The 12,425-nt window shown below is 53.2% G+C and overlaps 7 protein-coding genes across 7 annotated transcripts; 4 read left to right on the forward strand and 3 right to left on the reverse strand.

Moving 5' to 3' along the window:
- Positions 1 to 223: 223 nt before the first annotated feature.
- On the forward strand, positions 224 to 919 carry CC84DRAFT_986419 (uncharacterized protein). Its single transcript, XM_018188054.1, has one exon. The coding sequence runs from the start codon at positions 493 to 495 to the stop codon at positions 862 to 864; it is 372 nt and encodes a 123-aa protein (XP_018032461.1). The 5' UTR covers positions 224 to 492; the 3' UTR covers positions 865 to 919.
- A 751-nt stretch (positions 920 to 1,670) lies between these two features.
- On the forward strand, positions 1,671 to 3,227 carry CC84DRAFT_1189419 (uncharacterized protein; the record flags this gene model as incomplete). Its single annotated transcript, XM_018181050.1, has 2 exons — positions 1,671 to 2,960; positions 3,207 to 3,227. The coding sequence occupies 2 exons, from the start codon at positions 1,671 to 1,673 to the stop codon at positions 3,225 to 3,227; spliced, it is 1,311 nt and encodes a 436-aa protein (XP_018032462.1).
- Positions 3,228 to 4,060: 833 nt separating this feature from the next.
- CC84DRAFT_1189420 (uncharacterized protein) lies at positions 4,061 to 5,572 on the reverse strand (the record flags this gene model as incomplete). The annotated part of the gene is made up of 1 exon (XM_018181051.1): positions 4,061 to 5,572. The coding sequence occupies one exon, from the start codon at positions 5,570 to 5,572 to the stop codon at positions 4,061 to 4,063; it is 1,512 nt and encodes a 503-aa protein (XP_018032463.1).
- A 1,277-nt stretch (positions 5,573 to 6,849) lies between these two features.
- On the forward strand, positions 6,850 to 8,612 carry CC84DRAFT_1189421 (sterigmatocystin biosynthesis P450 monooxygenase stcL; the record flags this gene model as incomplete). The annotated part of the gene is made up of 5 exons (XM_018181052.1): positions 6,850 to 6,894; positions 7,012 to 7,825; positions 7,890 to 8,188; positions 8,241 to 8,410; positions 8,459 to 8,612. 5 exons carry the CDS (start codon positions 6,850 to 6,852, stop codon positions 8,610 to 8,612), a joined length of 1,482 nt encoding a protein of 493 aa, XP_018032464.1.
- A 359-nt stretch (positions 8,613 to 8,971) lies between these two features.
- Positions 8,972 to 10,046, reverse strand: CC84DRAFT_1099518 (uncharacterized protein; the record flags this gene model as incomplete). Its single annotated transcript, XM_018174829.1, has 2 exons — positions 8,972 to 9,455; positions 9,508 to 10,046. 2 exons carry the CDS (start codon positions 10,044 to 10,046, stop codon positions 8,972 to 8,974), a joined length of 1,023 nt encoding a protein of 340 aa, XP_018032465.1.
- A 128-nt stretch (positions 10,047 to 10,174) lies between these two features.
- On the reverse strand, positions 10,175 to 11,644 carry CC84DRAFT_1167225 (NAD(P)-binding protein). The gene has a single exon (XM_018179141.1). The coding sequence runs from the start codon at positions 11,442 to 11,444 to the stop codon at positions 10,392 to 10,394; it is 1,053 nt and encodes a 350-aa protein (XP_018032466.1). The 5' UTR covers positions 11,445 to 11,644; the 3' UTR covers positions 10,175 to 10,391.
- A 41-nt stretch (positions 11,645 to 11,685) lies between these two features.
- On the forward strand, positions 11,686 to 12,356 carry CC84DRAFT_983054 (uncharacterized protein). The gene has a single exon (XM_018188050.1). The coding sequence runs from the start codon at positions 11,896 to 11,898 to the stop codon at positions 12,250 to 12,252; it is 357 nt and encodes a 118-aa protein (XP_018032467.1). The 5' UTR covers positions 11,686 to 11,895; the 3' UTR covers positions 12,253 to 12,356.
- Positions 12,357 to 12,425: the final 69 nt, after the last annotated feature.

A 12,425-nucleotide genomic window follows, 5' to 3' on the forward strand; every position in this document is an offset into this window, starting at 1 on the left:
GGTGAGGCAAGTTGTACTGGGGCTACCAGCACACGAGCTTGCAGCATGCTCACTATCTATATACGCAACAGCCTTCTCACAGCTGAAGTGGAAGGCACCCCGACCATGCTCATTCCCCAGACCTGTAGATACGGCCGAAGCTAAATTAGCGTGACGTTAGCCGGGCAACGTCCTTCCATCGCCATTGGAACCAGATGGAATCGGTCTCAAAACATATCCAACAGACCGATGCTGACTATTCCTCGAGAACCGCATATAAATGTTGTTCACTCTACGTACGAAAGCAGATGCTCGGGGGTACTGGAAGAAGTGAACTGTTAAAGAGACGTGAATTACCCTATCATGTCAATCTTCGGCAAGCGTTGGGTCCCATTTCTGGAGCTGCTGTCATATCTTCGTTTTCGTAGTCATGGCTTTTAGTGCCAAAACCAGCATCATGTCCCCATAATCTCGTGTCTTCTGGGCCTTCTCTGGGGACCATGGGCTCTCTGGATGGCGTTTCATAGAGAAGGTATATATGCGTGCTCCAGAATGTTTGCGCCTGACAAAGGCGTCCAGGTCGACCGGCGCTTCAGAATTCCATTTGACGTAGTCGCAGTCACATCTGTAATCGCTTGCTTGCTTACATTCGTCAATATCGGAAACCCGACCGCCTTCAACGGCGTAGTATCACTCACCATTGCCTCTCTGTCTGGATTGTACCTCCTCGCCTGCGGATGTCTGCCGTGGCGTCGTCTTCAAGGCCGCATAGGCGAGTCTAAAGGCACTAGTACACATGGATCAATTGCTAACACCATCGGCCGGAAACTGGTCTGTGGACCTTGGAAGCTACCCGAGTGTCTTGAGTTGCCAATAACACCCTGACCTGATGCTACCTAGTCATCATTCTCTTCTTTAGCTTCTGGCCATCAACGCTTCCAGTCACCTCGAAGAGTATGAACTGGGCAATCTTGGAGACCGGTGTGGTTGTTACGTTCAGCGCAATATATTATGTGGTATGGGAGAAACAGGCGGTCGTGCAAGTTTTGCCCATCGAAGCGGAGAGCCTTTCGAGAACTTGATATCTTTTATATTGGCTTGCCTCACATCTTGGCTAAGCAACGCGCGCAGTAAATTGACGAGATTTGGTTGTTGAGTGGTGGTGCACGTTGGCCATGGTGGCTGGGATGGATGGCGGTAGGCGCGCATGGCTGGCTTGATCGCACTGTCGATAGCAGTTCCACTTTTTTGGGATCTCCCAGCGTTTTCAGATCGAATTTTTATCGTCATCAACCACTGAACAATGATCTGTGCCGGAAAGTCGGTTCTGCACGTGGGCTCGTGTGCACGCGATTCGCGACGCGCGTGCGAACTAACAACAATGACCAATAGCGAAGCAGCGCTAAGGTATCGATGGCGGCGCTGTACCGGAAGATTAGATCTAACGAGTTCTACTTAACGAAGTCAATGATGTCAATGCAGGGGAATGTTCTATGCGCGCCCAACCACAGATCGGCCAACATAGGAAAGTCATGACGAAGCAGATAATTTGATTGTACCATAGTGTGTAGGCGGCGACTTGTGGTAGTGCGCAAATGCTACATGATAACATTGAGGTCACAGCTAGTACTGTGCAAGATATAATATTTCATTAAGAGACGTCTTCTTTACAGTTCTCTATAGTCAACGAAATGGCTTCCCAGACAGAAAACACTGATACGACATATGTTCTCGATTTGTTGTGCGACGACGATTCTTGTAGCCTAACTACCCTCATAAATGATGTCCGCTTTCACATAATTGTCGAACCCGAAGAGCTTCGAAAGAACTCTGACAAAACCTTCTACTACGATTACCTTGACAAGATATCCGGCCTTCGTGAGGCCGAACAACGCGAGGAGGAAGAGCTGGAGATACGAGAGTCACAGGGCAAGACGAAAAGGGCGCGCGACAAAGACAGCGCTGTTGCGCTGGACGATAATGAAGAAGGGGACGATGGCGATCAATGTTTTGGGGATGCGGTTGTAGAACTACGTAATTGGATTCTGGGTGCTTTTAAAGACATCGCCGCAGTCCATGCACCAGCCGACCGAACACCAGAGGAGTCAACCCTACATGACTGGTACCACGGGCCGACCTACTTCTACAAGCTAAAAGTATCGCAGGGATGCATCGAGCCTCAGCTGCTTGAAGAAAACAAAGCCATGACGAAGAAGATTGAGAAGCTCGTTCCCCGCTTAGCTCTACCGAGATACATACAGAAGATGACTCTACCGTGGCTTAATGCAAAAGATCTCGTCGTCAAGAGCGAGACCGCATCGCCGGAGCCCGCACATCCCGGCGAAGTCGTGACCAAGGATGGCAAAAGATTGTTCTTTAAACCGGTCGATAGTATCCAGCCAGATTCCTTCAAGCGAGAAATCAAACACCTGAAACAGCTCGAAGAGCTCGACCTGGATATCAAAGTGCCGCAACTTTACGGCTTAGTTGCGTTCCAAAACAGCAAGACCGAGGTCATGGGCTTGCTTCTCTCCGTAATCAAAGGAGCCACGCCGCTCACGCACCTCTTCGATCAGAGCGTCGATCCATCACTGCGGAAGTGCTGGAGCGACAAGGTTGAATCTTACGTTGCACAGCTTCACGAGCATGACATAATTTGGGGAGATGCGAAAGCAGACAATTTCATGGTCGACAAGAATGATGAGCTATGGATCATTGACTTTGGGGGAAGTTATACAGAAGGATGGGTCGACCCGGAACTGAAAGAAACCATTGAGGGTGATGACATGGGAGTGGAAAAGATCCAGAACGCGCTTGAGGACCCAGAGTCCAACACCTTCGATCCGACGAATAGCAGCACCATCAGACCATCACATGCACGATCCTCTTCGTCACTCTTCGTCACAGAGAAGCCCCGAACCGATTCGAAGCGCAAACACGATGGAGAGCAGAACGGGCACGACAACGACACGTACAAAAAGGTGCGTCGAGATCATGACGGCGCAAGGATGATCGAGCCTGCCGATGGTCTTAGTGATTCCGAAGAGGACAATGTTGCTGGCAAGGGTTGTGGTAATATCGAAAATACGAGCACATCGACAGGTGAAGAGATAGACAGCCTCTTTGAGGAGACTCCAGCCCAACAAGGAGGAAAAGTGAGCGATTCACAGTGAAGAGACAGGCAACTAAAACTGCACTGCATATCTCAACAAATGAACATGTTCTAGCGCTCACTCAAAGCTAGTTAGGATGCCCGTGTCTTTCTTCCAGTGATAATATCTGGAAGTCATGTTTGGTCGAAATTGTTGTCAGCTGTGTGATGACACCGTACAATCGTACTCTGCGTGTTTTTTGGCGCATCCTAGTCGCGGCATGCGGAACGTAGGATGCAGGCTAACAAAGAGCAAAAAGATACCGTTCTACAGGCGTTTTCACTCCCATATATTCCGTCCCCAACTTTCGGGGACATTGTTAGGCACCTTTCGTAGGAAGTGGATTCATTTGAACAGACCGCGTCGATGTTTATTCTTCTTATACCAAGTCAATTCCTGGTCTTAAACTCATTCCGTCCAAGTTTCAAGCACTTTTGGCATTATCCCACGACGTTTGGATAATTCCAAGTGGGGACCAAGTCGGTTGTTGTCTGCCGGAATGCATGAGTTACGGGTTCAACTTCAGAACCTGGAAATGGGTTTCAAATTTAGAAGAATTAGAAGAGTCAGGATTGGGAAGACGAACTTGTTCAGCCTAATTCTCACTCATGGCACTGCGTCGGTAAGGACTAGTGCAGGGGGTGCATCAGGTGCGGCAATGGGCAACGAGATTAGACATGTACGCGCAAAACAAGCGCAAAACTCCCTGTCAATCATGAAACCTTAATTGACATTGGTTTTGGCGAAATCTGGGGTGTTAGCAAAGACATCAAGACGCATAATGGTTCTTCTTGCAAGCTCCCAAAAAGAGTACTTGGAATTGAACATCCGCGATGCTTGCAGTTCAGCGAAATTATATATGAGAATGATGATATTACTTGTTTCCAAATATGACATGATGCAGCAACACTAGTCCTTTTACCCTGCCCTCACATGCGAGACCGCAGTCCGCTAACCCGCTCGTCAAACTCTCTCTTCCAGGAAGGCATCATCTTCCGCGCTCGTGGATTCTCAACTGCAAGATCAAACGTCTCTAGCGTAGCGCCCGCCCTCTCAGCACAAATCCTCGCGCTCTCCGCAGTGTACTGCCGAATGATACATCTCTCCAACTTGAAGAGCCTCTCCTGCCGCTGAGATCTCAGGTTTTTCAGCAAGCTGTTCAATGCATTTTCATCCGGTATGGGGAAATCAGTGTTAATATGAACCTCGACAATATTGCTCGGCATCATACTTCCGATACAAGGGATATCGTCTTCGCACCAGGCTGTTTCACCCTCAGGCACCATGGCATCGCCTCCCTGCGTTTGGCCGGATTCGACTGGCGGTCCGCGGAAGATGTATACATCCACTTCTAGAAACTCGAGATTGGGGAACGAGTGGAGAGACGAGACGCCGTTGATGATCTCGCCGTAGATCTCGTCGATTGTTATGGCCAGGTTGGTAATAGTGTTACCGCAGTGGCGAGCCACGGCTTCGACGAAGGTTCCCGCGTTCCAGTCATGTTCGCAGCCGTGCCATTTCGTTTCGTGGGAGTACTTGAAGGTCTTGAGAGCTGGTGTGTGGCGGAGTAGCTCACTAATACCCTCGGCGTCCATGCAGCAAGACGCGAGCTCAAGTCGAGTCAACTGGGGCGCAAGTGTTGGCGTGCGCCATTCGAATGGGTAACCGGTATACCCGTCGTCGACTGCCACTGCGCTGACAAGGTATACTTCGGAGACGGCTCCCAATTCGAGGAATGGCTGTATGCTTTGCAGGGCTGCCTTTTCTTCGTAGCCCCCGTGCATGAAGGGCAGGATAGTCTTGACTTGGCTCAGAGGTCGTTGACGGCTAGCTCCCACGTGGGACGACCTCTCAATAATGGACGTAAGTCCGGCGAGTGGCAAAGAATACAGTTCCGCACCAGGGTTGAAATTCTGCCATCCGGGGTCAAGACGAATACTCTTTAGGTTAGGCAACACGCCGAGGAGGGTAATCGTCGTGCACGACACTTCGGTGTTGTCCTCATCCGTACGGGTACCTTCTTCTTGCATCATCCGATTCCACCATGCTTCTGTGTCGATGCCGGCCTCGGTCAGAAAGGGCAGCGAAACGACGAAGTCCTTGACTCTTTCCATTGCGTCGACGTCACCACGAAAATCCAGAACTTCGGTTTCTTCCTCGTCCAGAGGTCTCTCATCCCACAGATCCAAATATTCAATATACTCAGCCACTAGCGGGTTGAGCGCTATCGCGTTCAGTATACCCAACGTATCGTCAAGCTTTCCGGTTCGATAATTGTTGGCGCTTCCCCATTGCCGCTTGAGCGCGTTATGCCGCTCAATCTGCGACCGTGCGCGTCCGTGTATTGCCTTACAGACCAAACTGAGCCCTTGTATGCCAGACGGAAGACTGAGGTCAAGGATGACATCGATGATCTCCGGAGGGAGACTCAGGAAACCCATGTTGAACGCGACCTTCTTGCTGTGACAATTTTTCTCCTCCGATGCGGGGTCGGTGCGAATGCTGATAAGGACTTACGGGCAAAGGCCAGCTCAAGGGTTTCTGTACAAGCGGAGTCCTATCGCAATTGTTATCTACTCAGAATCGCCAAGACTGAAGGAGATTTTGTTGGAGACTCGCAAGGCGCGGTTTCTGTTGTGATCTGCGAATGCACCGGTGGTGTGATTACACAGTAGGAGAGGGGCCCCGCGACAGAAGCCCTGCCAGCCAATCAACACCCGATGACGTCATCTTACCGGCTGCCTTGCCCACTATGTGTGGACTGGCATTGTGTGAAGTTGCAGAATGCCATCCCAGGGGCGGTACCCCGTAACTGCTCTTTCTCTTGCACAGTAGACTACCAGCGAATTAAGGTACAGGTGTTCTGCGCCGTTCTTCTTCGAACGAGCTCCTCATTTCTCAGGCCGACGACGCAGCGATAAACAACTGACGATGTGCACAACCAGAGCATGATGAGACCTGCACAACCAGGAAGTATGCTGAAATTGCAGCGGCTCTAGACAAGTTTTATCTGGGTGTTATGTATGTTCAGAGGCCTCGTCACCCGACCCAATCTGTCGAGAAGCTCAAACGAACAGCGAGAACTTTCTCGCTTACACGGCCTCTGTTATCCCTTGCGCACAATAACAAGCTCTCATGACACCCCACTTTAATCTAGTACCCGCAGAAAGATCCATGGCTCGCGGTTGCCTGTGAGGTTTCGGCCCCCAAGCGACACCAGACTGCACAAGCGGAGATCTTCGGCCAATGTCATGGACGCGTCGAAGACACAACAGTGCGGCTGAATCTGGTCGGTCCACATTTACTACAATTATGCGATACTCGAGAAAACGAGAACGCGAAGCTGCGCAATGTGATGAGCCAGCGCTGCCCTAATGCGGGCTGACTCTGCATATGTCCCTTGCAATACGACTGGCAATGCTCTCGGACCTTACCGTACCGGTGAAGTTGCATAATAGGACGCTCTTTGTCTTGGTCACGCCTTTCTTTCCAAATCGAAGCATTACTCCACAGATCACGAGGCAGCTATGTCGATTAGGGTCTTGCCGGTTTGCAACTACCGTTTGGTGCTTATGTCGCGAGTAATCTATAGAGGTCCACGCCGCAGTTCCGCGCTAGTGGCGGCCTTGTTGGCCACAGATCCCACGACAATCTTTCACTTCCCTCGGTACCTCCTCAACTCGTTCATAATTCGAAACAGAGGCCTCAGGTACCAGACATGGGATCAACGGGAATGCTCGTCGCGGCGACAGTACTGCTCGCGGTACGTTTCTCCTCTACAAGATGTCAACACCATCATCAACCCCAAAGCAAATCGTCGGCCGCAAACGGATACATAAACATATGAGTTCCATAAGTATGACACGGCTGACATTGCCAGATCGTCCATCGCGCCTATCTTGCCGTCTACCGCCTCTATCTCTCACCCTTGAGCACCATCCCTGGACCCAAGCTCTGGGCCATTTCAAGCATCCCCTACCATGTCACGACCATTCGCGGCAACATGCACCTCCGCCTTGTCGATTTTACCAAACAGTACGGCCCCACCATCCGCGTATCCCCCAATCATATTGCCTTCACTTCTCCGCAAGCCTTCAAGGACATATACGCCGGCACCACCAAGACCGCGTTCCCCATCAACCCAATCTACTATAATGCCCCGATCAACGGTGTTCACAGCCTCCTCACTGCACCCGGCGACGATCACGCCCGGCAGAGACGCCATTTGGCGGCTGGTTTCTCCAAGGAATCACTGCACGCCCAAGAACCCGTAATCAGACGCTATGTAGACGATCTAATGCACCGACTCTCCTCCGAAGCCCAAACCGGCCCCGTCGCGATCAGTGACTGGTTCAATAGCTTCACCTTTGACCTTACGAGCGAGCTGCTATTCAGCGAGAGCTTCGAATGCCTCTCCTCGGGGCGCTTGCACCCGTGGATCGCGCTGCTGTTCGGGTCAATCAAGGGGATGGTGTATATCAGCGCGGTCAAGTGCTTCCCCGCGCTCGACTGGGCGCTGATGAAGATGATGCCGCAGCACTTGATCGACATGCAGAGAGACCACTTCAACTTGAGCGCTGCGAAGGTAGATCGGAGAATTGAGTTGGGGAGCGGGAGGGCGGATTTGCTGAGTCCGGTGTTGAGGAATGGGGTGGGTGAGACTCACGGACTGCCTGTGCGAGAGAAGAGGCTGAGTAGGAAGGAGCTGCATTCGAATGCCTACATGTATGTCATACCTCTGCTTTTGACCCCGTTAAGAAACGAAAGCTGACGGGAGAAGCTTCATCGTAGCAGGCAGCGAAACCACCGGCACCGCTCTCGCAGGAATCACCTACCACCTCTGCAAAAACTCCACCACCCTGTCCACACTCCTCTCCGAGATCCGCTCCTCCTTCCCCTCCGCAGACGACATCACCATCGACTCCGCCACCAAGCTGCCCTACCTCGACGCCGTGATACGCGAAGGCCTGCGCATCTACCCGCCCTTCGCCGCTGGAAACCACCGCGTGGCGCCCAAAGGCGGGGACTACGTCGACGGCCACTTTGTCCCCGAAGGCGTAGGAAGCCCTGCTGCATGATTAACTATTGGCTGCTGATGAAGCATGACAGACACACCTCTACGGCTATCACTACGCGCTGTACCATTCGCCGGCATACTTTGCGCTCCCGTCGGAATTCTGCCCTGAGCGCTGGCTTGGGACTGACGCGCGCTTTTCGAAGGACCAGCTTGATGGCGTGAGACCGTTTGGATTGGGCCCGCGGATGTGCATTGGGCAGAAGTACGTGTATCTACCAGGGATAAGGAGGATCAGCTAACGATTGTGCAGTCTCGCATGGGCGGAACTGCGGCTTGTGCTGTGCAATATGCTGTACCGATTTGATGTGAAGCTGAGGCCGGAGTGCGAGGGGTGGATCGAGCAAGATCTGTTCTATGTGTGGCAAAAGAGTCGGCTAATGGTGGAGCTGCATAGGAGGAAGTGAGTCGGAAGGAGGGCGTGTAGTTGTTCGGAAGGTGTAATGGCTCGCAGGCAGCACTGTGCAGTCCCAGACGAGGGTTGGACTGAGAGCTTGTTGTGGAGTTACAGCATTGTCTGCTGTGTTTTCAGGGTGCTGGAGTAGCAAGATCCATCAGTAACGAGGATCCCCACAGGTCACTCGGCCAAGGCAACGTCATCTTATGTTACGTGCAGGCAGATATAGTGCTTAAGATCAGCACATCCATGCACGAGGGATTAAAGTTACAGTCTTGTCATATTTGATCAAGAGAGGGGAGTATAATACATATAAAAAGTCCGTTTCTCGCTCATCGACACTCTCAATCATCCACCTGAAAATATTCTCTACTTCCTCCTGCTCTGCTGCATCGCCAGAATCTGCACCATGCGAACGAAGATGTTGATAAAGTCCAGCTCAAGAGAAATGGACTCGTTGACGGCATCCTTGGGCATAAGACCCCGCTCAGCCAGCCTCGCGTGGTGCAGCACCTTCTGCACATCGTACAGCGTGAAGCCGCCGAATACAGCGAGACCACCGTACAGCCAGATGTTCTCGGACCACATAAGTGTTCGTGCAGCGGTGGCGGGAATGACCATAGGGGCGAGACCGGAGAGAGCGACGATGGCGACACCAGCGAGGAGAGGGCCGCCGAGGTAGAGGTACTTCTCCTGCTTGGCGGTGGCGCCGACAAATGCGATGGATCCCATCATGCCGGCGGTGTAGAGGCCGGCGCGGGCGAGGATGGCGGGGTGGTAGAAGAAAAGCGGCGAGAGGAGGGCGGCTTGGCAGAGGTTGAAGGCGGTCCAGAGGCCGTACTTCTGCACGTAGCTGGATGCTGTTAGCGTTCCCCTTGCGCCACCATATGAGGATGTAGACTCACTTATCCGGGTGTGTCGCGCGAGTGCCATACATGGTGCCGATGCTACCAACGAGACCGACACCGAGAACCAGCCACGGGTTCGCAGCCATCAGCCGGAAGCTCCATCCGTTCATGTGCAAAGCGCGCGCCGCGACGCCGATGATGCCAATTCCGAGGCCAGTGTGCATAAAGGTGTCGTTCAAGTACCGCCGCTCGAAGTCGGGCATGCCGCCGTCCTCACGCGTCTCCCGGTTGAAGATGAAGTTGATGCCGAGCAGAGTGGCGCCGAAGATGCCGGCACCGTACATGAGACGCTGTCGCAGGTCACCCTGGGCCACAGGGTTGTAGGCAGACTGCTGGTACGAGCGGCGGAACGTGGTACGGAAGCGGAGGACATTGTTTGCTGAGGCAACCGTCGGTGTCTTGGGGGTGAAGAAGTTGGGATGCTGCTTCAGCGGCGTGTTGTGGAACGCGCGCGCGAAGACAGGCTGGGGTTGCTTGGGCAGCGCTTGTCGCAGCGTTGCCGCGACTGCGAACGGCCGTCGGAGTATGAAGGCCATGGTGTGTAGTATGTACAACGTTGACGCGGAGGCGACGAGTTGATGAACGGAGGGCAAGCAGAGTATGACGTCCATGTGAGTGGCAGCGGCGGCTTAGTCACACCCGCCGCCGAATTCGCCAGAACCACCGGACGAATTCCCTCCCACATCACATTATCGCCGAAACTGCTATTGAAGCAACGCCCGGATGAGGCTCTTATCTACGGTCACGCCGACTGTTCCATCGCAAGTAGCGGAACGAGAGGGTGCCACGATCGAACACCCGCCAATCACGGCGTTGCGGACTCCCGACGGTGAATTTGTGAACCTACAGCCACGGGACGACCCACAGAATGCAGCTGAAACTCACGCCTTCGGGTAGTAGCTGCGAATGCACTCGCTCACAGACTCGTCGAATGGCACCCAATCCGGCCTGTCCAGCCTTTTCAAGTAGCTTTCTGCCTTTCCCTTCGCCAGCACCTTCGTGATGTCCTCTCCCTTATCCGCCAGCCGGATCGTTGTCCTCTGACCCATCTCCTTCTCGAGAACATCGGCGACTCCAATCCACGTGTACGGTCCCGCCCACGCGAATATGCGCCTATTCTCCACGCCATCCAGCACCGCTCCCGCAACATGGAGCCGCGCCTGGTCCCGCACGTCGACGTACCACTGCGGCTCGATGACGTCGAATAGCTCCTGGCCCTTGCACTCGTGCAGCGACCGAATGAACCCAGCAGTCGAAGGATACTGTTGCTCTGCAGGTGCGATGACCGGGCCCATGCAAGTCGCTGGGATGACGGTGTTGACTACGAAACCGCAGTCTGAGTGCTGGCGCACGTACTTCCAGCACGCCTGCTCACCCGCGATCTTACTCTGCACATAACCCATCAGTGCCCAGAAGTCTTTCGGCGTGTCGGGGTTCGACAGCGCCTTCGCGATCGACTCGTCGTACTGATCTTCTGTGATGTCGCCAGGCACATTGGGTACCGGATACTTGACAGCCCAGCTCGAGCCCGTCAGCACAAACCTCTGGACCTTCTCCCCATTCTTGTTCGCTTCGTGCACGCCCTTCAAGGCGACCATGTTCAGCTTGACCGTGTTGCCGACCATATCGGGATCAGACATGTTCGTGAAACCGGGCGTGTGGATCATGGCTGATACGCCCTTCAGCGCTGCGTCGTAGCATCCTGGCTGGCTGAGGTCGGGCACCTCGACCACCTCGAGCTGTCCATTGGGGTGGCGCTTAGAGAAGTCTCGCTTCATCCACGCGCTTCGTTCGAGAGAGCGAACCGTGGTGCGCACCGAGTAGCCGTATGCGAGACATTGGTCGACAATATGGGATCCAAGATAACCGTTGCCTGCTGTGACGAGGATGAGTGCGCCCGGGGGCAGGCACGGGTTCTCGACCTGCGGTGCCATTTTGCTTGTCAGATTTACGAACTTCAACATATTAGTCACAGTTCAAATTTCGCGCAGTAGGCACATTGCAATCTCACTGAGCGTGCACGACAATGATACAAGTCGAGCTTCTGTCCAAAACAATCGCCACACTCAACAAATCCTAAAACTATCGAGTTCAAGGTATGGTCGGTTGTACAAACGAGGGGGGTTGCAAGTCAGGCTCGCAACCTGCTCACCTCCTGGCTACCACCACACTTATACACTGTGCGATCTTGCATATCATTCGGACAGCGAGGAACCGACTATGACGGCTCCTCTTCCGCCCTGCACATCACGTTGCTAGTCCCACATTGGGCCTCGGGCGTGCTTTGGCGCTGACAAGGCCCGCCAGATCCACTTTACCTGGGCAGTACCTCATCGCTATAATATACAACTCTTCGATTCACCTGAGCGCCTAGAGCAGAGGACAATGCAGTCAGTGTGCGGGGTGTTTGCACGTTGCCATTCGCCCAGAGTGTGGAGTGCTGAATTCACTCCAGCATTTATCAATCGATACCCGGCAAACGGCTTCAGAGGCCATCTGGGCCTACGGCTGTGCCGTATTTCAAATGCTAAGCGAAGGAGCCGTATTCGGTGTTGGCGCTTCGACATCTCGGTGCCCGGTTGCATTGGTGCAGCGTGGCGCGTGTTGGTGGTTGTGTATCGAGTGCCCCGCCCCCACGTTTCCGAGTCATGGTCGCATCGCGCATCGTTTAACCACAGAAACAACCGTCCTGGGTGGGATGATAACTGGGCACCACATCTTTTGATCAACAAGTGCTTGTAACAACTTTGATAGGAAGAGACGTATAGCAAATCACTTCCAGGTCACGTTGCAACGTCGATAATGGGAAACCAATGAACTAGCGCTCTCAAGTAGAAAGTATATCCACACTGGTCGTGAGTGTCCAGACAAATCACTACGGACACCCAACAACCACCTCATCCGTCCTCCTCATC

The sequence above is a fragment of the Paraphaeosphaeria sporulosa genome (assembly GCF_001642045.1).
Source record: "Paraphaeosphaeria sporulosa strain AP3s5-JAC2a unplaced genomic scaffold CC84scaffold_9, whole genome shotgun sequence".
In the NCBI taxonomy this organism is placed as follows: Eukaryota; Fungi; Ascomycota; class Dothideomycetes; order Pleosporales; family Didymosphaeriaceae; genus Paraphaeosphaeria; species Paraphaeosphaeria sporulosa.